The 21,590-nt window shown below is 46.3% G+C and overlaps 2 protein-coding genes across 8 annotated transcripts in view; both read right to left on the bottom strand.

The window, feature by feature from the left end:
• LOC114159664 (keratin, type I cytoskeletal 13-like) overlaps positions 1 to 4,317 on the bottom strand; it is a 17,717-nt gene extending 13,400 nt beyond the window's left edge. For 5 of the 6 annotated variants that reach the window (XM_028041718.1, XM_028041719.1, XM_028041713.1 and 2 more), the window contains exons 1-6: positions 3,676 to 4,317; positions 3,317 to 3,399; positions 3,091 to 3,247; positions 2,855 to 3,016; positions 1,845 to 1,970; positions 1,549 to 1,772 (exon numbers count right to left, since the gene is read on the bottom strand). In XM_028041718.1, the coding sequence (XP_027897519.1) occupies positions 1,549 to 1,772; positions 1,845 to 1,970; positions 2,855 to 3,016; positions 3,091 to 3,247; positions 3,317 to 3,399; positions 3,676 to 4,302 (1,379 nt within the window). In that variant the 5' untranslated portion in view covers positions 4,303 to 4,317. Of the gene's footprint in view, positions 1 to 971; positions 1,134 to 1,548; positions 1,773 to 1,844; positions 1,971 to 2,854; positions 3,017 to 3,090; positions 3,248 to 3,316; positions 3,400 to 3,675 lie in introns of those variants that run through there. The other variant, XM_028041714.1, reaches the window with a different exon arrangement.
• On the bottom strand, positions 1,530 to 21,433 carry LOC114159680 (keratin, type I cytoskeletal 13-like). Of its 2 annotated transcripts, none has more exons than XM_028041749.1 (7): positions 20,943 to 21,433; positions 20,745 to 20,827; positions 20,473 to 20,629; positions 20,240 to 20,401; positions 19,994 to 20,119; positions 19,694 to 19,917; positions 1,530 to 1,548 (listed from the first exon to the last, which is right to left on the bottom strand). In XM_028041749.1, exons 1-7 carry the CDS (start codon positions 21,375 to 21,377, stop codon positions 1,545 to 1,547), a joined length of 1,191 nt encoding a protein of 396 aa, XP_027897550.1. In that variant the 5' UTR covers positions 21,378 to 21,433; the 3' UTR covers positions 1,530 to 1,544. The 2 variants fall into 2 exon arrangements, with proteins under 2 accessions (XP_027897550.1, XP_027897549.1); XM_028041748.1 differs by lacking the exon at positions 1,530 to 1,548 and adding an exon at positions 18,614 to 18,852.
• Positions 21,434 to 21,590: the final 157 nt, after the last annotated feature.

Below are 21,590 nucleotides of genomic sequence, written 5' to 3' on the forward strand. Positions count from 1 at the left end.
TAGACAAATGGACTGCAGTTGGATTAAAGCGGACTGAACAGGACTGCTGGGTGGCGCTCCAACAGGTTAATGATCGGAGTGACTCCAGGAAGTCTCTCTGCTCCGCCTCCTGAACACTTCGGTCCGTTTTACTGTAGAACCCGTCCAGAACCCTCAGCTCTTGTAGTCAAACCATTTAATTTGATTTTAAGTCATTTATCATATTTGTTTGCTCGTTAACATTTATTACAGATATTTGAATGAAATGTAGAGTTTTGATCAGTTCTTTTCATCTTGTGTTGGAACCCAGGTTGGTTTTTGGTTTTAGTTTGTCTGTGGGTTCATTTAAAAAAAATCTTTTTTTGTTATTTGTTTTTGGGTCAGTCTTTCTCAGATGTTTAGTTACTTGTTTAGATTTGACTGTTCTCTGGTTCCTCTGTTTTTCCACCACCGTCGATTCGCTGCTAGTTTACCTGAACTTTGCGTAACTTTTCCTTTTTGTTACTTTTTTAGGAGTTTATCTTTTCTCTGGTCACCTGATTTTGGATCTCACTTTTTAAAACCCACCATCACAGTTTGTTTATTGTTTACTCCTCATTTTGTTCTTTTTGATCTCAGTTTTTACACCTGGATCCGTTGTGTCCTGTTCTAACCGGACCTTTACCTGGTGCCTTCATGTTTGGCTCATCGAAGTTCATTAGTTCATTACCTCCTGCTGTGAAGCACGGCAGTGGAGGGTTGATGATATGGGCTTGTTTTACAGCCATTGAATAGACCTTCTGTCTTTAGAGCTGAAGCTTGGCCCAAACATTGGTCTAGTCAAAGTCCAGACCTCAGCCTGACTGAAAAGCGGACTTTCAGGTTGGGTTCATCTCGTTTTCAGGATCACTTTCTGTTATTCTAGATCTGAACTGATGTTGGAACATTGATACAAACCCAAACCAGCCGGTTCTGGACTTCAGCAGAACCAACAGAACCAGAGGAGCCACAGAGATGTTGATCAGTAGAGTTTTATTGGAGAGAACAGCGGCTGTTCAACGTCTCACGAGTATTCCTGGGATTCGGTGATGACCTCTCCGTTCTCTGACGTCTCCTTGGTGACGATCATCACCTTCCTGGTCGTCATCGTCTTTGTAGACGAGGAGGAAGAGGAGCTGAGGAAGAGGAGGAAGAGTTAGACTAACCTGGACTGTCTGCTGTTGGAAGAGTTCACTGCAAAAAGTCCTACCAAGTATTTTTCTAGTTTCTAATGCAAATGTCTTAGTAAACTCAAAATAAGAAAACTAACTTACAAGTAACTTGTCAGCAAGATTCAGGAGTAAATAATTCCTTAATAGTGATGAAAAAGGTTTAGATCCATTGGCTGATTATTTCACTTATAACATGGAAAAATGTCTTGTTACAAGTGACATAATCAGCCAATGGGTCTAAAAATTTAAGAATTTACTCCTGTATTTTGCTGAAAAGTTACTTGTAAATTAGTTTTATCTTATTTCATGAGTACAAAGATATTTGCACAAGAAACTGGACCAAAAACACTTGGTAAGATTTCTGCAGTTGGTGTCTCACCTGCCACCTCCCTCTCCGTCCAGCAGGCGGCGGTATTCTGCGATCTCCATCTCCAGTCGGGTCTTCATGTCCAGCAGCATCTGGTACTCCTGTCTCTGCCGCTCCAGGTCGGCCTTCAGCTGCATCAGCTGCTCCTCCAGGCGCGTCACCTGCATCTGGTAGCCGCCCAGCATGCTGCTGTACCTGCTCTGTGTTTCCGCCAGCGTTGCCTCCAGAGATGCTTTCTGCAGGAGTGAGGGCAACGTTAGAGGAAGCACGGCAGCAGAAGAAGAGCTGAGGAGCTTTCAGAGACTCACCATGCTGAGTTGCGACTGGAGCTCGATCTCCAGATTTTGCAGCGTCCGTTTGACGTCTGAGATCTCAGAGCGAGACGTTTGGAGCGTTTCTGTGCTGACAGCGGTTTCTTTCTGAAGCTCCTCAGACTGAAAAACAGAAAACAAACAGAAAAATCAGCATCTATGCAGACGACACTCTGCTGTCATCACTAATGTTTTTCTCTCTGGTATGGAAAAAATGTTTTTTGTTCATTTTAGGAGTTTAAACTTCAAGCATTTAAACGCAGTTCCATTTGCCGCCTCTAGATGGTGGCATTAACGTCCCAAAAGTATAGAAGGCCAAAGGTATCACAACCTAATACATTAATTAAATGCATCTATTTTTTAAGATGTCTTAAAATGGGTTAAGTGTAGTAAAGATTTTGTATTTAAATATTATACATTTTAAAAAGTAATAATATGATTGCATTGTGAGCCAAGCCTGTGGGCGGGGCTAAAACTCAGGCCAAGTTAATTGGTGTGAAGTGAACAGCCTGATTATTATTCAATATAATTAGACATTTATTATATTCATTAATTTCATTTAGTTATTTTATTATTTATATCATTATCATATTATTATTGAAATCAGTAATATGATTATTTAATAATTATATTATATAATTATACAATGAATATAATTATATAATGGCAGTAAAGAAATAATTACAATGATATAATAAATATGAATAATATAATTGTTATGTGATTAATCAATTAAATTAATTACTAATATAATTATTATATTTATTATTGATTACATTTATGATAATTTTATTAATTATTCAATGTATTGGTTAAATAATACAATGTGTTATTATTTCCTTAATTTCACTCTTGATAACTTCAGATATTTATGTATTTTATCTAAGTTCTGATTGTTATAAAGAATTTGACTTTCGTATTGTTCATTGTGGCCCTTATGGATCTCCGTAGGGGACCTGTTTCCTGGACTTCCTGTGTTTTTAGCAGAACCGATGCTCCAGCCTCACCTTGGCCTGGAACCAGTTGTCCAGGTCTTTGCGGTTCTTGCTGGCGACGCCCTCGTAGTGTTCTCTGATTTCGGCCATCATGGCGGTCAGATCCGGCTGCTGCGCGGCTTCCACCTCCACGTTGACCTGCCCGCCCACCTGTGACCTCATGCTCAGCAGATCCTGCAGGAATGACATGATTTAGCCTGAAGCTTCGCTCCGCCTCGCCACCGGACCGTTGGCTCGGCTCGGCTCACCTCCTCGTGGTTCTTCTTCAGGTAGATCAGCTCCTCCCTCAGAGACTCGATCTGCATCTCCAGGTCGGACCTGGCCAGCGTCAGCTCGTCCAGGAGCCTCTTCAGCCCGGCGATGTCGGCCTCCACCGACTGCCGCATGGCCAGCTCGTTCTCGTACCTGCAGCAGAAACAGAGTTAGGAGCTAATCAGAGGTGAATAACCGTCAGGCTGCTGTTTGTTGACTCACTTAATCCTGAAGTCATCGGTGGCCAGCTTGGCGTTGTCGATGGAAAGGTGCAGAGAGCCGTTCACCCGGGTGGCATCGATGATCTGAGAGGAGGACAGACGTGATTTAAAACATCTTTTCTGAGTCTGATTACTGGTGGAAACATGGAAATGAGTCCGATGATGCAGGTTAAGGTGAGGAGCGAAGCCTCGCGGGTTCTGGTGGTTCTGGGTGTGGTCGCTCCAGTTTCCTCCAGCAGGAAGAGGATCCTGCAGCGGGCGGGGCCCAGGCAGGCAGGATTTCAGGCTTTGTCTTCTTACAATGGAGCATCATCAGTTTCTCTGCCCTGACCTAAAACCAGAACCAGAACCTGGACTCACCTGGTTCTGCAGGTCGCTGATGATGGTGTAGAACCTGGAGTAGTCCTGGCTCGCAGGTTGGGTCTTCTTGTCCAGGAACTCCCGGATCTTCTTCTCCAGGTCGGCGTTGGCCGCCTCCAGGCTGCGGACCTTCTCCAGGTAGGAGGCCAGCCGGTCGTTCAGGTTCTGCATGGCCGCCTTCTTGTTGTCGGAGATGTCCAGGGCGTCGGACAGGTTGAAGCCCCCGCCTGCAGCGAAGCCCGCACCTCCACCGGAGGCGAAGCCTGCGCCGCCTCCACCTGCAGCGAAACCTGCACCTCCACCAGAGGAGAAGTTTCTGGACGCGGTGCTGCTGGAGATCCGGACCCCGGAGCCGCCGGCGCCGCCGTAGACGCTGCCGCTCCTCATGGAGCCCAGGCGGCCCCCGCTGGAGTAGGAGGAGGATCGGGTGGAGAAGAAGGAGGCCATGCTGGAGGAGTTCTGCTGCTCTGGGTGGAGGAGAGGAGAATGCAGCGGCGCTCGGGCCGAGCCGCCTTTATGCTGCTGCAGTGGGTGGGGAGGGGTTCTGGTCACACCCCCACCCACTGCAGCCGCAGGACGGTGACAAACGGCAGCAGGAATGTCAGGCACTTTATTCTGTTGCTCCATGAAATCAGCTGCAGGGGATGAGGGACGTCTTCCAGAACCAGAACCGGTTCTTATCAGACCCGGATCCCCCCATCCTGATCCAGTATCATGTCCCGACCCGCCTGCTCTGCTGCTTTGGGCCCTGCAGGTCTGCACACATCCTCCCACCCACCTCTGTTCTCTTATTGTGCAACCAGACAATGAAACTCTGTTTGTTCGCTCTGATGAAACTGAGCCTCTGGAACCGCCGCAGATTAGAACCAGAACCAGAACCTGAACCTGAACCAGAACCTGAACTCTCCAGAGAGGCAGAAGGCTTGATGGTCCGTCTGGAGTTGCCTCCATATTTCCTGATCAGAAAGGTTCCTTTGTCCCTGAGTAAAATCGCCTCATTTCCATGTGAGTCACATGTTTCCCAGTCAAATATTTGGCTCCTTTCTTTGAAATGCAAATATTTGCAGGTTTCATCTCATCCTCAACTGTCATCAGAGGAATCAGTTGTGAAAAATTTCCTCTGGCTGTGAAACAGTAAAGTTCCATGTCATCATCATGCCCCCTCCATTGCTGTGCTTTTCAGCTCAGATTCCCACCAGAACCTCCGGCCTCTGAGTCTGGGTCACAGAAATCACGAGTAAACTTTAAATTCTCTCCTGAGCAGAACAAAATTACATTTCAAGAGTTTTTCTGGTTTATTAAACTCCTGGGAAACAGAAAACAGGAACTTGCAACTAAACCCTGATTTATTCAGACTCTGGGAGATTTCTGCCTCCGGTGGTGGGACCCGGCACAATAACATGTAGCCCATGTTAAAATCTGACATAAATAGGAATAAATAGTTGGTTAAAAGTCTGTAGACAGAAAATAACGTCGCTGTTCCTTTAAGGAACCAACGTTACAGACGCGGCGCCTGGATGACGCTGCAGTGCGCAGAGCTGAGGGAGAGAGCGGTGATTAATTAACAGGAAAAGTTAATATTATAGAAAAAGAAAAACATAATTTACCTGGTCGGGAACTGACGGGGGTTTTATGAGAACCAAGTTATATCGGTTTTGGTGAGTTTTGTGTTTATTTTTCTGCATTTTCATCGTGTTGTACTTTTTCTTTTAGAGCTAACGCTAAAAACGTAGCTGATTACAAAGAAATGCTCCGTCATAAACTGCTATCCGGTTAATATATTGGGTTTATGAAGAAGAATTTATTTGTATAATTTGAGGATTTAAAAAGAGTTTTATTGTGTTTGTGGCCTGTTACACAGGTCAGGTTTTTTGTCCGGTTGGAAGCTCGGTCGGAGCGAGGATTGGTCTGCGACGTTCACATTCACAGACGGGATTCAAGATGGCGAGCCAACCTAGACCTTCAGTTCATCTTCTCCATGGCATCAGGGAGGGACTCTCCCGCGTGTGGTAATCCGCTGCTGGAGCGGTAGGAATATCAGGAACTAGTTCGAACTGAACTGAACAGAACTGAGAACCGATTGAATTATTATCTTTTTGGACTGAATCAAACTGAGACTTTTCATTGAACTGAGTACCTGGATTTACATTTAGACCTGAACTTGAATTTAAAGTGCCATACTTTGATTTTCATATGTTATGTCTCTGAATGTGATTTGAGTAATTGTGGTTCACTTTGATTTAATTGTGTTTGAAGGTATTTCCCTACCTGTAAAAGAAAGAAAAATTAGTTAACTCAGGAGAAAAATAGAAATCTTAAAATAGGTGCAACCTAGGAAAAAGAGACCGGTCTAATTAACTCAAATTAGTCTGATTAAAATAACCTAACTAAAGAGCAAAAAGAAGAGTGATATACTTTTTTTTAAAATTTATTTTATTTTTTCCCTTTTCCTCCCCATTTATATTTACATCATTATTAAGAATCTGCAGGGTATTTTTGGTTTCATGTATTGTATTTTATATGTGTTTTGCATTCATAAATTGCCGGCCTTTTTCACTTAAAGCAGCAGTCTCTGGTGTTATTATTCTTGCTCCCCACTCCGTAGAGCCTAAAACTGGTCCAGTGGCGCAGTTAGTGGCGTGATACCGGTGCTACAAACGCATAAATAAAATTGGTTGATTTTTGCAGGTTAGCTAACCCACATGCAGAACAACACCAGAGGCCGAGATTGATTTAAGAGATTTATTACAACAAGGGGGGGAAAAAACAGGTAAACAATCCGGGAGCGTTTGGGACAGGATCTCAGGTCAGCTATGGAAGAAACAGACGGTAAGTTTGGGGTCGAGGAAATTTGGAGATGGCGCTGGCTGAGAGCTTACCTCCGATCGGGAGGAGAAAGGACTGGGGGGGAAAACCTGGGAAATCCAGAGTCTGTTTGAGGCGCGGAGGACTGCGGGCTGCGGCGGCGTTGGAGGACGGACAGGTAAGTCTGAACTGTTCTGCCAGAAGCAAGGCTGCCGATCTGTAGGTCCGGAAGGGTCCTGGGCAGGATCTATTTTCAGCACGTCACAGGACAATCAGCTGAAAAAGGTCAGAGACACAAGTGGATCAGAATTTTGGAAGCAAACAGGAAGAGTTGAGCTGAAGTGAGCCGGTACCATAACTGGCTAACAATCTGGCAGGGAAGTGTCAGCAGCCTCCTCCAGTTATACAGCTCCTGATGGCAGAACGGTTTCAGGTGCGTGGGTCAGGAGACGCCCTCAGATGGAACAAAGCCTCCAGCGCCCTTTGGTGGATGAACAGCTCCAGATCCCAACACCAAATCACATTTAGCATGTTAGTATTCTCTGCATCAACACCAAAACCAACAGCAGGCCGAAAATTAGTCTTTTCTTCTGGGTCAGCATCACAGTGGTTAGGAAGTTAGACCTCAACATGACAGAACAATCTGGCCAACAACCTAGCCCTGCAGAAACACTCCGGAGAACCTTGGAACAACAGCACACTCTCATTCAGAACCATGACGCCGCGTTGCGAGAGTTAAACAATCGTCAAGCGGAAACAAACCGCCGATTAGAGGAGATTGCAAGTTATTTGCAAGGATCTAGCTCACAGGCTTCTGCGGTCGCCCCAGCACCCGCTCCAGTTCTGGCTCCACAATCCACTTCCAGGTCTGTAGATTCGGTTCACTCTGCAGTTTCAGATTTCCGTCCGTCCCTGCCTGAAAGATTTTCAGGAGAAGTAAGCAAGTGTAGAGGATTTTTGTTTCAGTGTACCATAATCTTCAATCATTCCCCTCAGAGTTTCCTCCATGATGGCAGAAAGATTTCTTTCATTTTGTCACATCTATCAGGAAAAGCGCTAGAATGGGCCGAGGCTAGATTTCCCAACTCCGCAGATTACGGTTACTCGTTTGATGACTTTTTGGAGGAGTTTAAGCAGGCATTTAACCAGGATACAGATAAAACATCGGATTCCCGAAGTCTGCTAGAACTGAAACAGGGCAGAAGATCGGTGGCTGAGTTTGCTATTGACTTCAGGATTAAGGCAGCAGCTTCAGGTTGGGGACAGACGGCTCTCAAGAGCGCATATTTCCATGCATTAAACGACTCGATAAAAGATGAGTTAGCGACTTTAGATGATCCTAAGACCCTGGAGGAACTGATAAACCTCACCATCCGGTTGGATAATAGGCTACGCTCCAGAAATAGGGAAAGAACCAAGAGTTGCCACCCGTTTGTGAGATCATGTTCTGACAAAACCAGTAATTCTGCTTTTCCATCTTCAGAACCAGCCGAAACGGAGCCGATGCAGATCAGGAGTACTCGGCTTTCCCCGGAAGAAAGATTAAGAAGGTTCAAATAGAACCTCTGTCTGTACTGCGGTGAATCTGGACATCTCATCTCCACCTGCCCCTCCAAGGCAAAAGCCGTGGTCCGCCAGAGGAAATGAGGAGACTGGCGGACCATCTACAATCTGGAAATTCTCCTCGTCTTCTGCTACCAGCTACACTGTTCACTGATGATTAATCATTGACGTTTTCTGCCATGATAGATTCTGGTTGTGAGAGAAATTTAATCGATTCAAACTTAGTCCAGCAACTAGACATAGAAACCTATTCGTTAGCCACACCCCTCAGAGTTTCAGCGTTAGACGGCAAGGAACTACCTGACATTACACACCAAACTAAGCCGTTGGATTTCCTGGTTTCAGGTAACCATCGTGAAATATTATCACTTTTTGTCTTCCCGGCTGCCAACTCACCTGTTGTCCTGGGCTTCGATTGGCTTCTTCTTCATAACCCCAGAATCAATTGGTCTAAGAGGCATATTGAATCCTGGTCTATTTCCTGTCACTCCACCTGTCTCCGTTCTGCCGTGCCGACGGGTCAGTCACCGGCAAACCGGCAGGAGGCGGACCCACCCGATCTCGCTACTATCCCTCCAGACTACCATGACTTAGCCCCCGTGTTCAGTAAAGCTAGCGCTCTCTCTCTACCTCCGCATCGCCCATATGACTGCGCCATTGATCTCCTACCTGGAGCGCCTCTGCCCAACAGTCGGCTGTATAATATTTCCAAACCAGAAAGGGAAAGTATGGAGAAATACATAAATGAGTCACTGGCCGCAGGAATAATTCGCCACTCGTCTTCTCCGCTCGGGGCGGGGTTTTTCTTCGTGGGCAAAAAAGATGGTTCCCTTCGACCCTGTATAGATTACCGGGGGTTAAATCAGATCACCATCAAGAATAAGTACCCGTTACCTCTCCTAGCTTCAGCGTTTGAACCGGTTCAGGGAGCAACTGTCTTCACTAAATTAGATCTAAGAAACGCTTATCACCTTCTCAGGATCCGGGAGGGTGATGAGTGGAAAACCGCCTTTAAGACACCTCTGGGCCATTTCGAATATTTAGTGATGCCTTTCGGCCTGTCAAACGCACCTGCCTGTTTCCAAGCCTTAGTGAATGACGTTTTGAGAGATTTTTTGAACATCTTCGTTTTTGTCTATCTTGACGACATATTGATCTATTCCAGGACTCTGTCAGAACATAAGAGACATGTAAGATTTGTTCTCCAGCGGCTGCTGGAGAATAAATTGTTTGTAAAGGCTGAGAAGTGCGAATTTCACCGCCCATCAGTCACCTTCCTGGGATTCGTGCTCGAGGGCGGACAGGTAAGACCACCGGAGGAGAAGATCAAAGCTGTTCTAGACTGGCCTACTCCAGAGAATAGAAAACAACTTCAACGATTTCTGGGGTTTGCTAATTTCTATCGGAGGTTTATCAGGAACTATAGTCAGACGGCCCAACCCTTGACTGCTTTAACCTCAGTTAAGAGATCCTTCCACTGGTCCCCCGAAGCAGAAACGGCTTTTAAAAAGCTGAAGACTCGGTTTGCTAATGCTCCTATCCTCATTCAGCCGGACATTACGAAACAGTTCATCCTAGAGGTTGACGCTTCAGACTCTGGAGTCGGAGCTGTGCTTTCTCAGCGTTCCGAATCTGACCAAAAGACTCACCCCTGTGCCTTTTTCTCTCGTAGACTCTCCCCTGCTGAAAGGAACTACGATGTTGGAGACAGAGAACTTCTCGCCATCAAATTAGCCTTGGAGGAATGGAGACATTGGCTGGAGGGCGCAGAGCATCCCATTTTGGTCTGGACAGACCATAAGAATCTTTCATACCTTCAATCCGCCAAAAGACATAATCCCCGTCAGTCCCGCTGGTCTCTTTTCTTTTCCCGTTTCAACCTGTCCATCACGTACCGACCTGGGTCCAAAAACATTAAACCAGACGCTCTGTCCTGACTACTCTACTGAAGAGTCTGAGACACCAGCCAATGTTCTGCCCCCCAGTTGTACAGTTGCGTCAGTTTCCTGGGAGGTTTCCGACATCATAGAACAAGCACTGTTGTCCGAGCCGGAACCTGGTACAGGGCCGCCCAACCGTACGTATGTACCATCTTCAGTCAGAGCTAGGTCAATTAATTGGATGCATACAACAAAATTCTCAGCCCATCCTGGAACCAGTAGAACCATAGCCTTAATTTCCCGTCGTTTTTGGTGGCCATCACTACACAAAGATGTTAAAGAGTTTGTCTTGGCCTGCTCAGTTTGTGCCCGAAACAAATCATCTCATCAGCCCCCCTCTGGTCTGCTTCAACCTCTGCCCATCCCCAAACGACCCTGGTCGCACATAGCAATTGATTTTGTTACTGGGTTACCTGTATCCAAAGGAATGACCACCATTTTCACTGTGGTTGATCGTTTTTCCAAAGCCTGCCACCTTATTCCGCTAAGGAAACTGCCCACATCTCTGCAGACCGCTCAGCTCTTGGTTAAACACATTTTCAAACTGCATGGCATCCCGCAGGAGATCCTATCAGACAGAGGACCTCAATTCACCGCTCAGGTATGGAAACACTTTTGTGCTGCCTTGGAAGCTAAAGTCTGTCTATCTTCTGGTTATCACCCTCAGTCGAACGGACAAACCGAGCGCATGAATCAAGAGCTCGAGTCTACACTCAGATGTCTCACCTCCACCAACCCCACTGACTGGAGCCAGTTTCTGCATTGGGTTGAGTATGCACACAACTCTCACGTCTCATCAGCTACCGGTCTTTTTCCTTTTGAGGTCTCCTTAGGGTACCAGCCTCCATTGTTTCCTGCGGATGAGAAAGAGATTGCCGTTACATCGGTCCAGCACCACATTCGCCGCTGTCGTTCCATTTGGCGGAACACTGTCACAGCACTAAATCGTTCTTCTGAACAGAACCGCCGTTTCGCTGATCGGAGGAGACGTCCTGCTCCTGACTACACACCTGGTCAACGGGTTTGGTTATCCACCAGGAACATCCCACTAAAATCCATGACCAAAAAGTTATCTCCTCGTTTCATTGGCCCATACAAGATCGAGTCCATCATCAGTCCTACTGCTGTCCGGTTACGTCTGCCTTCTTCCCTCCGTATCCACCCCAGGTTCCACGTCTCGCAGATCAAGCCTGTTCTGACCAGCTCGCTGTGCCCTCCGTCCGAGCCCCCTCCACCCCCCCGGGAAATTGATGGGCATCCTGCTTACACCGTCCGGCGGATCGTGGACTCCCGTCGACAGGGCCGAGGTTGGCGGTACCTGGTCGACTGGGAGGGCCACGGTCCGGAGGATCGGATGTGGGTTCCTGGTTCTTTTATTTTAGATCCTTCTTTGATTTCTGATTATCGTTCCTCCCTGCCTTCCTCGGTTGGACCGCCAGGTGGTGGTCGTTGAGGGGGGGGTACTGTTGGGATCTGGAGCTGTTCATCCACCAGAGGGCGCTGGAGGCTTTGTTCCATCTGAGGGCGTCTCCTGACCCACGCACCTGAAACCGTTCTGCCATCAGGAGCTGTATAACTGGAGGAGGCTGCTGACACTTCCCTGCCAGATTGTTAGCCAGTTATGGTACCGGCTCACTTCAGCTCAACTCTTCCTGTTTGCTTCCAAAATTCTGATCCACTTGTGTCTCTGACCTTTTTCAGCTGATTGTCCTGTGACGTGCTGAAAATAGATCCTGCCCAGGACCCTTCCGGACCTACAGATCGGCAGCCTTGCTTCTGGCAGAACAGTTCAGACTTACCTGTCCGTCCTCCAACGCCGCCGCAGCCCGCAGTCCTCCGCGCCTCAAACAGACTCTGGATTTCCCAGGTTTTCCCCCCCAGTCCTTTCTCCTCCCGATCGGAGGTAAGCTCTCAGCCAGCGCCATCTCCAAATTTCCTCGACCCCAAACTTACCGTCTGTTTCTTCCATAGCTGACCTGAGATCCTGTCCCAAACGCTCCCGGATTGTTTACCTGTTTTTTCCCGCCCTTGTTGTAATAAATCTCTTAAATCAATCTCGGCCTCTGGTGTTGTTCTGCATGTGGGTTAGGAAGTTAGACCTCAACATGACATTTGGTGTTTTTGCTTCAGTTCCAGGATGGAGACGGACTGAGATGATGAACAGGAAGAACCAGGTTTGTTTATTCTGCAGGCGTCTGTGTTGCTGTGTAAATATTTTGGCCTAAATCTGATGATGACAGAAACTCCTGCATGTGTCGGGTACTGATGCAGAAGCTAACTTAACATTTCTGATGTGTAGAAACAGACGGCCGGATCATCCCGTCTTTGTTTTCAGGACACAAAAGTCTCTCCTGAGGGACAGGAAACCAGTTTTTACGGAGTCCTGTCGACCAGAGCAGGTCTGGTGAGCTGCTGCCAATCTGAACAAGGTACTGTCATTTTAACCCAACCCAGCCTATGTACAATTTGGAGGTGAACATCCTCCTCCTGTCTTTGGCAGGAAGTACAAACTAAGTTAAACACAGCAGGAGGTCTGTTCATGGAATGGTGTCTCCTGTTGGTGGCGCCGCCACCCAGGGCAGCCAGGTGGATGTTTCTTATTGGCTGTATGTAAACTTCTGGCTTCTTTGCTTTGGAGTCGAGGCTTTGGCACCAACATGAGGTCAGTCCTGGTTTAGAAACAGATGCTGCCACCATGATGAATAAAGCCCATCTGAAGTTTGGATGTTTTCTGCTGCTAACCTTGACAGACGGAGCAGATCAGCAGGTCTCTCTGCAGGTCCCTCTGCAGGTCCCTCTGCAGGTCCCTCTGCAGGTCCCTCTGCAGGTCTCTCTGCAGGTCTCTCTGCAGGTCTCTCTGCAGGTCCCTCTGCAGGTCTCTCTGCAGGTCTCTCTGCAGGTCCCTCTGCAGGTCCCTCTGCAGGTCTCTCTGCAGGTCCCTCTGCAGGTCCCTCTGCAGGTCCCTCTGCAGGTCTCTCTGCAGGTCCCTCTGCAGGTCCCTCTGCAGGTCTCTCTGCAGGTCCCTCTGCAGGTCCCTCTGCAGGTCCCTCTGCAGGTCCCTCTGCAGGTCCCTCTGCAGGTCTCTCTGCAGGTCCCTCTGCAGGTCCCTCTGCAGGTCTCTCTGCAGGTCTCTCTGCAGGTCTCTCTGCAGGTCCCTCTGCAGGTCCCTCTGCAGGTCCCTCTGCAGGTCTCTCTGCAGGTCCCTCTGCAGGTCCCTCTGCAGGTCCCTCTGCAGGTCTCTCTGCAGGTCCCTCTGCAGGTCCCTCTGCAGGTCCCTCTGCAGGTCTCTCTGCAGGTCCCTCTGCAGGTCCCTCGGAGTCACTCAGCCTTGAATTTCGCCTCATTTGGCCTCTTTGTGTGTCGCTTTGTTGCCTCAGGCAGTGAAAACTCAAACTGCCTAAACAAAGGATCCTGCCACACCCCTGCTGACCTCATTAAACTGGTTCCCAGCTCCTTCCAGTAGCTAAAGGGTTTCTTCCACCTCTAGAGTTTAGGAAATTTTCCTCCAGCCAAACGTCTTCAACCCAATCAACATTTCCGGACCGCGGCTCAGAATCGGGTCTGTTAGAATCTGTGGTGCAGCAACATCTGCTTTAGAGCAAAAGTCTAATAACAGAAGAACCTGAGAGTCACCTGGGTGGGTCAGTGTTAGTTAAACCTTAGAACTGGGCTGTGAGCAGCAGGTTCTGGATCAACTGTCTGATGGATTTGATCCGTGAGACTAAAGATAAACACACATATGAGTTTCTCTAGATCTTTCTGGGACTTTAGTCCTTTAAGCCTGGAAATGTTCTTCAGGTGATAGAATGACGACTTTGTTACTGTCTTTATGTGGCTCTGGAGGTTCAGGTCAGAGGTCATCACAACACAGATTTTGGGCCTAAACACTATGCTCTATCTGCAATAACTGAAGCTGTGCATTGACTCTAGAAACTCACTTTTGTTTTGGGCCAAATTAAGAACCTGAAGCTCTTAAAGGGCCAGAATCTGTTGCTAAAACCTGTTAATGAACTGTTAAAATATAAATTCTTAAGATTAAATAATGTTGAACATTTCTTTGCAATAAAAATTAAAGTGTTTGTGGTACTAATTTAGAAATATTTGCACTTATGTATGACGGTATATGCGACTTTTATTACTCGTTATTACGGATTATAAACTTGACATTATGTTATGCTGAGGCAGCTCTTTTACAGAAGTAAAAATAAAAAACACATCCAACTGCAAGACGGAGTAAAAAGTCTTTAAAAAGTACCAAAAATCTGCGATAAACTTACAAATATGCTTTAGTGCAGCGATTTGATTCTTGTGTGAATTTCCACAATAATCTGCAGAAAAGTGGAGGGACTGATTGATATAATTTGGTAATAAACAGATAAAAAACTACTTTTTTTAAATCAGTTTTTTATTTGATTTGATTGATAAAATAATATTTAATCACACTTGATGGTTCTATTATGTGTCTCTTTAGAGTCTAGAGGTTAAAGGTTATGGTGGATCGGATTTGGCCTCAGGGCCTTGAGTTTGACATGCGCTCTAGATCAGGGGTCTCCAACCCCCGGGCCGCGGACCGGTACCGGTCCAAGGTACTGAAAAGGTTGGGACTACTGCTCTAGATCATTCCTGTTGAGGAGCTAAAACAATAAGTTCAGTTTTGTTTCTGTGCAGCTGGAGGAAGTTTTTTCACCCTCTGCATTGAGAGACATCTGCAGGTTTCAGGACACCGTTCTGGACTGAATGATGGACCAGTTCACTTCCTCCACTGGTGCAAAGAAATATTCAGTAACTTACTGTCTTCATGTGAAGCAATTCTTCAGAGTTCTGACCCAGTCCATAAGTCCAGCAGTCCAGGTTCACTCAGCTCTGGAGGTTCTGGTACCTCAACCGGTTCCAGTTTGGATGTTTGACGGCTGGCTGGGTGAAGACCGCATGTCTCCAGGTGTAACGACTGTCCTATCAATTAAATCGACGTTATTTTCATTTGACACACCAGAGTTTAGAACAATGGACCAAAGGAAACACCCAGAGGAACCAGAATGGAAAATTCTGCAGCCGGTTCATGGTTCTGACATCTAAGAACAGATCACGTTTCTCACCTCTGGTCCAATAATGCAGGAGGATTTACTTATTTTACTCATTTATTTGGAAATCTGTTGGTCATTTTGCTGCTTCATCTTTAGCAATTTTAGTTTTATTCATGACTCTCAGGTTGAAAACGGGTCGTCTGAGCCAGAACCAACACCTGCATAATCCAGGGAGGAAGGTGGAGTACCTGGAGAGAAGCCACACATGCACAGGGAGAAATCCTGCCAGCTGAGACCTTCTTGTTTCAAGGTAGCAGTGCTGCTAATGTCAGCCTAGAAATACATGGAACTGCATGACAATGTGAGAGGAAATTGATCATTTTCACAACTATTTATCACCACAAGCCTGGAAAACTTTCACCTGAGAACAGAAACAAACAGTTTCAGTGAACAGGTAGAAAACGGCTGGTTATTTTGGGTTTTTATGAACTTTAGCTTCTCAGCTCTGCTGCCAGTTTCAGCCGAGTTTGATGAACTCTTGGTTCATCCAAGATAAAGTGATTGTTCTAAAAACAAGACGCTTTTCCATCCAATAGAGTTCCTGTTCTTGTGTTGTTGGGTTTGGATGAAAGCTGCAGGCCTCGACCTTTAGACGTGTCTCTGCTTCAACACACCTGAGTCAAATAATGAGATCATCTGGAGAACTTGGCTGCAGCGAGGAGGTGATTCAACAGAGTTGCAGTTCGGCGGCCCTGGAGGACCCGGACCCGGACCCGGATCCTGCCCCGCTTTAAACTAACATGCCACTTTTGTTGCCTGAACTTGTTACTGTGGCTCAATTTTCTTTACTGGATCAACATCCCAGTTCAGTCTAAAGTGAAGAACTTTGGGCTGGACCAGAACCAGAAAGGGAAAATGGCTGCTCTGACTGAAGATGTCCTTCATGGACCAGCAGAAGAAGATCTGGAGAGACGGTGGAGATAGGAGGTCCATATCTGAGGGACAGGAGTTGGACCCAGTTGTCCTGAGTGGATCCTGATGGGAATTCTGGGAGATTCTCTTACTTCCCATTCAGAACTTATCTGGTAGATCAAAATGGATCTTCGATCTCCTCCTGACACCTGGGAGTCAAACAGACTCATTTTAGATCTAATTAAATCTTATAGAAAATGATTTTTAGATGAATCATCCCTAATAAACAAAGTTTGACTGAAAGATGTTCTGGACGTTCTGGATGTTCTGGACGTTCTGGATGTTCTGGACATGTTCTGGACCCAGCAGGGTGACTGTTGCTGCACCGTCACCCTGCTGGTTTCCTGCTGCTTGACGTTTTCATTTTCAGCTGAATTAAAGCTGAACTTCAGGTTTTCACCAGGTGGAGTCAGGATTGCTCTGCTTCCTGGACTGACTTCAGATCCGACTGAAGCCGGTCCGTTTTACGAGCTGCTGGGGCGCGGCCTTCGTTAAAGCGAAGACATGTCAGAGCGACTGCGGTTTCCTGTGACTGAGAGCCGCCTTACCGACCGCGGCCGCTCTGCTTCAGGACTTCTGCCTGTTTGGAGAACAAACCGCAGGCTGGCAGACAGAACCGGCCCGGCTCGGCGTCGCTGGGCGGACTGACACTTCACAAATTCACTCCTTGCTGTGAATAAATGCTGATCTTCCATCTTTAACTGGAGTTCTGGGTCCGGTTCTGACCCAACATCCAGCAGGTCAGAAACCCAGCAGCTCCATCTTAAATTCCACATGCCTCAGTTATGAGGTTAAAGGTCAAAGGTCAGGCTGATTAGAAAAACACCGAACAGAGAGGGATGTTTTCTGGCCGAAGGACCTGGATCCAAACTGGGCCACCAGCAGAACCATGAACCCAAACAGCAGCAGATGTGCCACAGAGCGGCTGAAAAAGAACAGAACCAAGGTGCTGAAAGGGTCTAGTAAAAGTCCAGACCTCAGGCTGATTGCTGTAGTGGGACCTTCGGAGAACTGAGCAGAACCTCAATGACCCAAAGCCATGAAAGAGGTTCTAGATCAGGGGTCTGAAACTCCAGGCCTGTAGGGGCGCTGTCCTGCAGGTTTTAGATGAGCCTCAGGTACAAAACCCTGGAATGAAACAGCTTCATCGCCTCCTCCTGGTGTGGATCGGTTCTCCAGAACCTTAATGACCTGATTATTCTGTTCAGGTGCTGCAGAGGCTCATCTAAAGGTTGCAGGACTGCGAACCTCCAGGACTGCAGTTTGAGAGCCCGAGTCTAGAGGTTCTGATGGAGCTGATTGTGGAACCAGGTGTGTTTTCTACTGGATGTTCATTTAAATCCCATTAAGCCCTAAACTCCATATTGTAGTTATTTTAATCCTGTCAGTCTGACCCATTTGCCCTGCAGGACCAAAAATACGAAGATTTGAAAACTTCCTGTGGTCGACAGACGGGAATCGGTCAGTGTGGATCCTGCTCTGATCTTCTGGCTCATTTATCTAAAAGAGCAAAGAAAATTTCTCCCTGTGTGAAGCTGAGGCGGAAGACGCCTCATTGTTCCTCATTTGATCGCTGTTCTTGTTTCTTTTTGACATAAAACTCACCATGATGATGAATTATTACGTGATAAAGTTGGATGTTCTGATATATTTCTGGAGTCGCCAGTCGTGATTTTTGCTCATGTTTGAAATAAAAGTTTCTCCACTTTTTCTCAACAAGCAGGAAGAGAAACAACACAAGAACCTGAGAACAAAGACGGACAACAGACTGCAGGAAACCATTAAACACAGATTTCACTGGTTTCACTTTAATCTGTAAAATCTGACACGAAGCGCTTTGGATATTAATGTTTTTGTTGCTGTTTATTTAAAAAACCAGATGATTTTTGGTGATTTTTTATTTGACTTCAGGATATTTGATCTTGTTGATCTTCATGGATTTTTGCAGGAATCTATTGTTTCTTCATTTCTGGATATTGTTGTTTTTACCTGATATTTCTGGAATATCTGTCAGTTTGGCTGAATCCTGGTAAAACAGCTTTAGACATTAATCTGTTTTTATATTTTTATATAAAACCTGTTGGTCTCCTTTTGGAAGCTGGTGATGATTTAAATTGTTGACAATAAAAAGATAAAAACTGAATTATTCTAGCTTTATTTTACTTAATATTAAAACATTTTTATCTTAGAAATTATTCAGACTGACCCAGAAACAAACAATAATTGTTTGATTTGTTACTTTTAAAACTGAAGTTGAATTTGTTTTTCTAAATTACATGTTTTATGGATTTGTTGTCAACTACAGGCAGGTTTGATCTGAACTCAGATTAATATGAGTTTTTATATTTCAGGTTTTCTAGTAATAAACACTTAGAGATCTTAAATCATTTAATACAAACACAGTTATTCCATAATTTCTGCATGTGTGATTTTATTTTAATTAAAGTTAAACATAATCAAACTCAAAGGGAAAAATAGGAAAAAATTTCCCATTTTTATTAAGGAAACTGTTTCGCTCCTTTAAAAAATATTTGATCATTAATAAAATCTCACGTTTATTTTTCTTACAATCAAAATGATCCTGATTCGATTCTTCACCTGGTGGTGATCAGAGGAATTACAGACACAACAAGCTGGATTTTTTAAATCTGATTTTATTTTAAAGCAGATTTTAGTTGTTGTTTCCATTTCTGCAGCAGGGGGCGCTGTCTCCGGCTCCCTAGGCATCCTGTGTGGAGGTGCTCACCACCTTTCCGTCCACCAACACCTCCTCTACAACGACGTACCTGGTGGTGGTGGTGGTGGTGGAGGAGGAGCCGGAGGTGGAGGCCGAGGTGGAGGCCGAGGTGGAGGAGGCCTTGGAGGACGAGATGCTGTAAATGAAACAAAAAAAAAAACAAAACTGGTTTTATTGATGCAAACATTAAGCACAGAGAATTATATTTAATGTTTAAATTAATTTTTAAATTAATATTAGATAAATGTGGAGTTTTCAAATATTCAATCCAAAAACTTCAAAACAAAATGTTGAGAAATTTATATTTCGAATTATGAAAAAAAAAAAAAAACTGAAAGGAGGTAAATATTTTTTTGACATTTAGAGAAAAAAAATGAACATTTAAAATAAACAATAATATATATTATTGGAGATTCTTGACTGGGTTTGCTGGACTATTTTCATATAATTTTGAAAAGAAATTCTAATTTTTTTTCTAAATGTTTGTATTGCCAGGCTTCTTATTTCACTCAAGTTTCATGTGAGAAATGTAATGATTTTTACTTAAACACAACAAAAATAAAACAACAAAAGATATAAATTTATCAAAAGTTTTTACTAAGAATTTTGAGACATTCTTCAAAACAATGTAGAAATGTATGGTTTAATGTAGGAAGAGAGTTCAGATTGTGTTTGAGGAGAAAATACTGGTTCTAATAGTGATTCCAGTCCAGTTCAGTCCAGTCCAGTCCAGTCCAGTCCAGTCCAGTCCAGTCCAGTTCAGATGACATGCTGGTGTCTCTGTGTTCTTCAGGAATGAAGAACACAGAGAATGACATTATGAAGTAAATGTCAGTTTATTTTGTGAGGTTTCCTCCTGATTCTCCAGAATCTTCTGGAAAGAATCTGCATTTATCTGGTTTTCAGAACTGATCAGATTTTACTGATATTTTCCTGACACTAATTGGAGGATCGTTCTCCAGGTGAACATGTCTCACCTGCCGCCTCCCTCTCCGTCCAGCAGGCGGCGGTATTCTGCGATCTCCATCTCCAGTCGGGTCTTCATGTCCAGCAGCACCTGGTACTCCTGTCGCTGCCGCTCCAGGTCGGCCCTCAGCTGCATCAGCTGCTCCTCCAGAGACGACACCTGGTTCTGGAAGCCCGCCAGTCGCATGGCGTAGCCGTTCTGGGTTTCCGCCAGCGTGCCTTCCAGACCGGCTTTCTGTTGGGGACAGGAGGGAGACGGTTGAGTTGACGTTTGTCTTGGTTTGATCATACATGCCGGTTGCTGCACCCACCATGCTGAGTTGTGACTGCAGCTCGATCTCCAGGGCCTGCAGGGTCCGTTTGAGCTCTGTGAGCTCTGACTTGGATACCTGCATCGTTTCTGTGTTGGCAGCGACTTCTTTGTTCAGCCCTTCTGTCTGTATGGAGGAAAAACATCAGGAACAGCGCAGAATCAGCCTCATGGTGGCGCTACTTGCAGAGTCAGAGAATCTCAGAAGAAGAGGAATGCATGTTGAGATGAGCACCAGACTCCTCACCTTGTTCTGGAACCAGGCCTCCAGGTCTTTGCGGTTCTTGGCGGCGACGGACTCGTAGTGCTCCCTCATTTCCTCCATGATCTTGTTCAGGTCTTGTCCTGGAGCTGCGTCCACCTCCACGTTCACCTGGCCGCTCATCTGCGTTCTGGTGGCCAGCAGCTCCTGCAGACACCATTTACAGCTGCATGAAACCGTCCAGTCACTCAGACTCCGCTCCATCAACGCTCCCTCACCTCCTCATGGTTCTTCTTCAGGAAGATCAGCTCCTCCCTTAGGCCTTCGATCTGCATCTCCAGGTCAGACCTGGCCAGAGTCAGGTCGTCCAGGAGCCTCTTCAGCCCAGCGATGTCGGCCTCCACCGACTGACGCATGGACATCTCGTTCTCATACCTGGACGGATGTTAACAGAGTGTTTCTGGACCGGTTTGTAGTCAAATGAAGCAGGAACAGATGTGATGCCAGAGGTCTGGTTAGAGCAGTTTTAGCCTGAACTTGGAGGACTTACTTCATCCTGAAGTCATCAGAGGCCAGCTTGGCGTTGTCGATGGCGAGGTAGATCCCACCGTTGTCTACAGTGGCTCTCTGGATCTGAGGGACAGGAAGGTTCAGTTACACAAGGTTTTAACCCAAAATCAGATGAAGATCTTTATCTGAACTTCTTCACCTGGAGTCAGTTGGTTAGTTGCAGCATCACTCATCCTACCTTTCCCTGCAGATCTACGATGGTGGCATAGTAGGCGCTGTAGTCTCTGGCGGACGGTGAGGTCTTCTTGTCCAGGAACTCCCTGATCTTCTTCTCCAGCTCGGCGTTGGCTGCCTCCAGGCTGCGGACCTTCTCCAGGTAGGTGGCCAGACGGTCGTTCAGGTTCTGCATGGTGGCCTTCTCGTTGGCAGGGATGTTCATGCTATCACCACCGCCTGCTCCACCACCGGCGCCGCCACCGAAGCTAAAACCGTAGCTGGAGGCTCCGCCACCACCGCCTGCTCCACCGAAGCTAAAACCGTAGCTGGAGGCTCCACCACCACCGGCTCCGCCGCGGCCGCCGCTGTACATGGACATGGCAGAGGAGCCGGAGGACATCCTGAGGCCGCCGCCGGACATGAAACCACCCAGGGATCTGGAGGAAAAGCTATTCATGGTGATGGATGTTCAGGAGGTGCTGGAGCATCAGCTGCAGAGGAGAGAGTGGAGACGAGAGGAGCAGCAGGGTTTTATATTCTCCATGCCTTCCAGAGGAGGAGGAGGATGGAGAGCTGGAGACAAACAGGGAGGAGACACCTGTCCTTTAGGTGTGTCTGAGGCATGCAGGAGCCAACAATTATCAGAATCAGAACATGCCAACTTTCATTT

This window comes from Xiphophorus couchianus, chromosome 16 (genome assembly GCF_001444195.1).
Source record: "Xiphophorus couchianus chromosome 16, X_couchianus-1.0, whole genome shotgun sequence".
In the NCBI taxonomy this organism is placed as follows: Eukaryota; Metazoa; Chordata; class Actinopteri; order Cyprinodontiformes; family Poeciliidae; genus Xiphophorus; species Xiphophorus couchianus.

Coding starts and splice junctions, on each gene's coding strand:
- LOC114159680 (XM_028041748.1), bottom strand. CDS start 21,377: ATGAATAGCTTTTCCTCCAGATCCCTGGGTGGTTTCATGTCCGGCGGC. Junction 20,828..20,942: donor TCGTAGATCTGCAGGGAAAG/GTAGGATGAGTG, acceptor CCTGTCCCTCAG/ATCCAGAGAGCCACTGTAGA. Junction 19,918..19,993: donor TGCAGTCACAACTCAGCATG/GTGGGTGCAGCA, acceptor TGTCCCCAACAG/AAAGCCGGTCTGGAAGGCAC.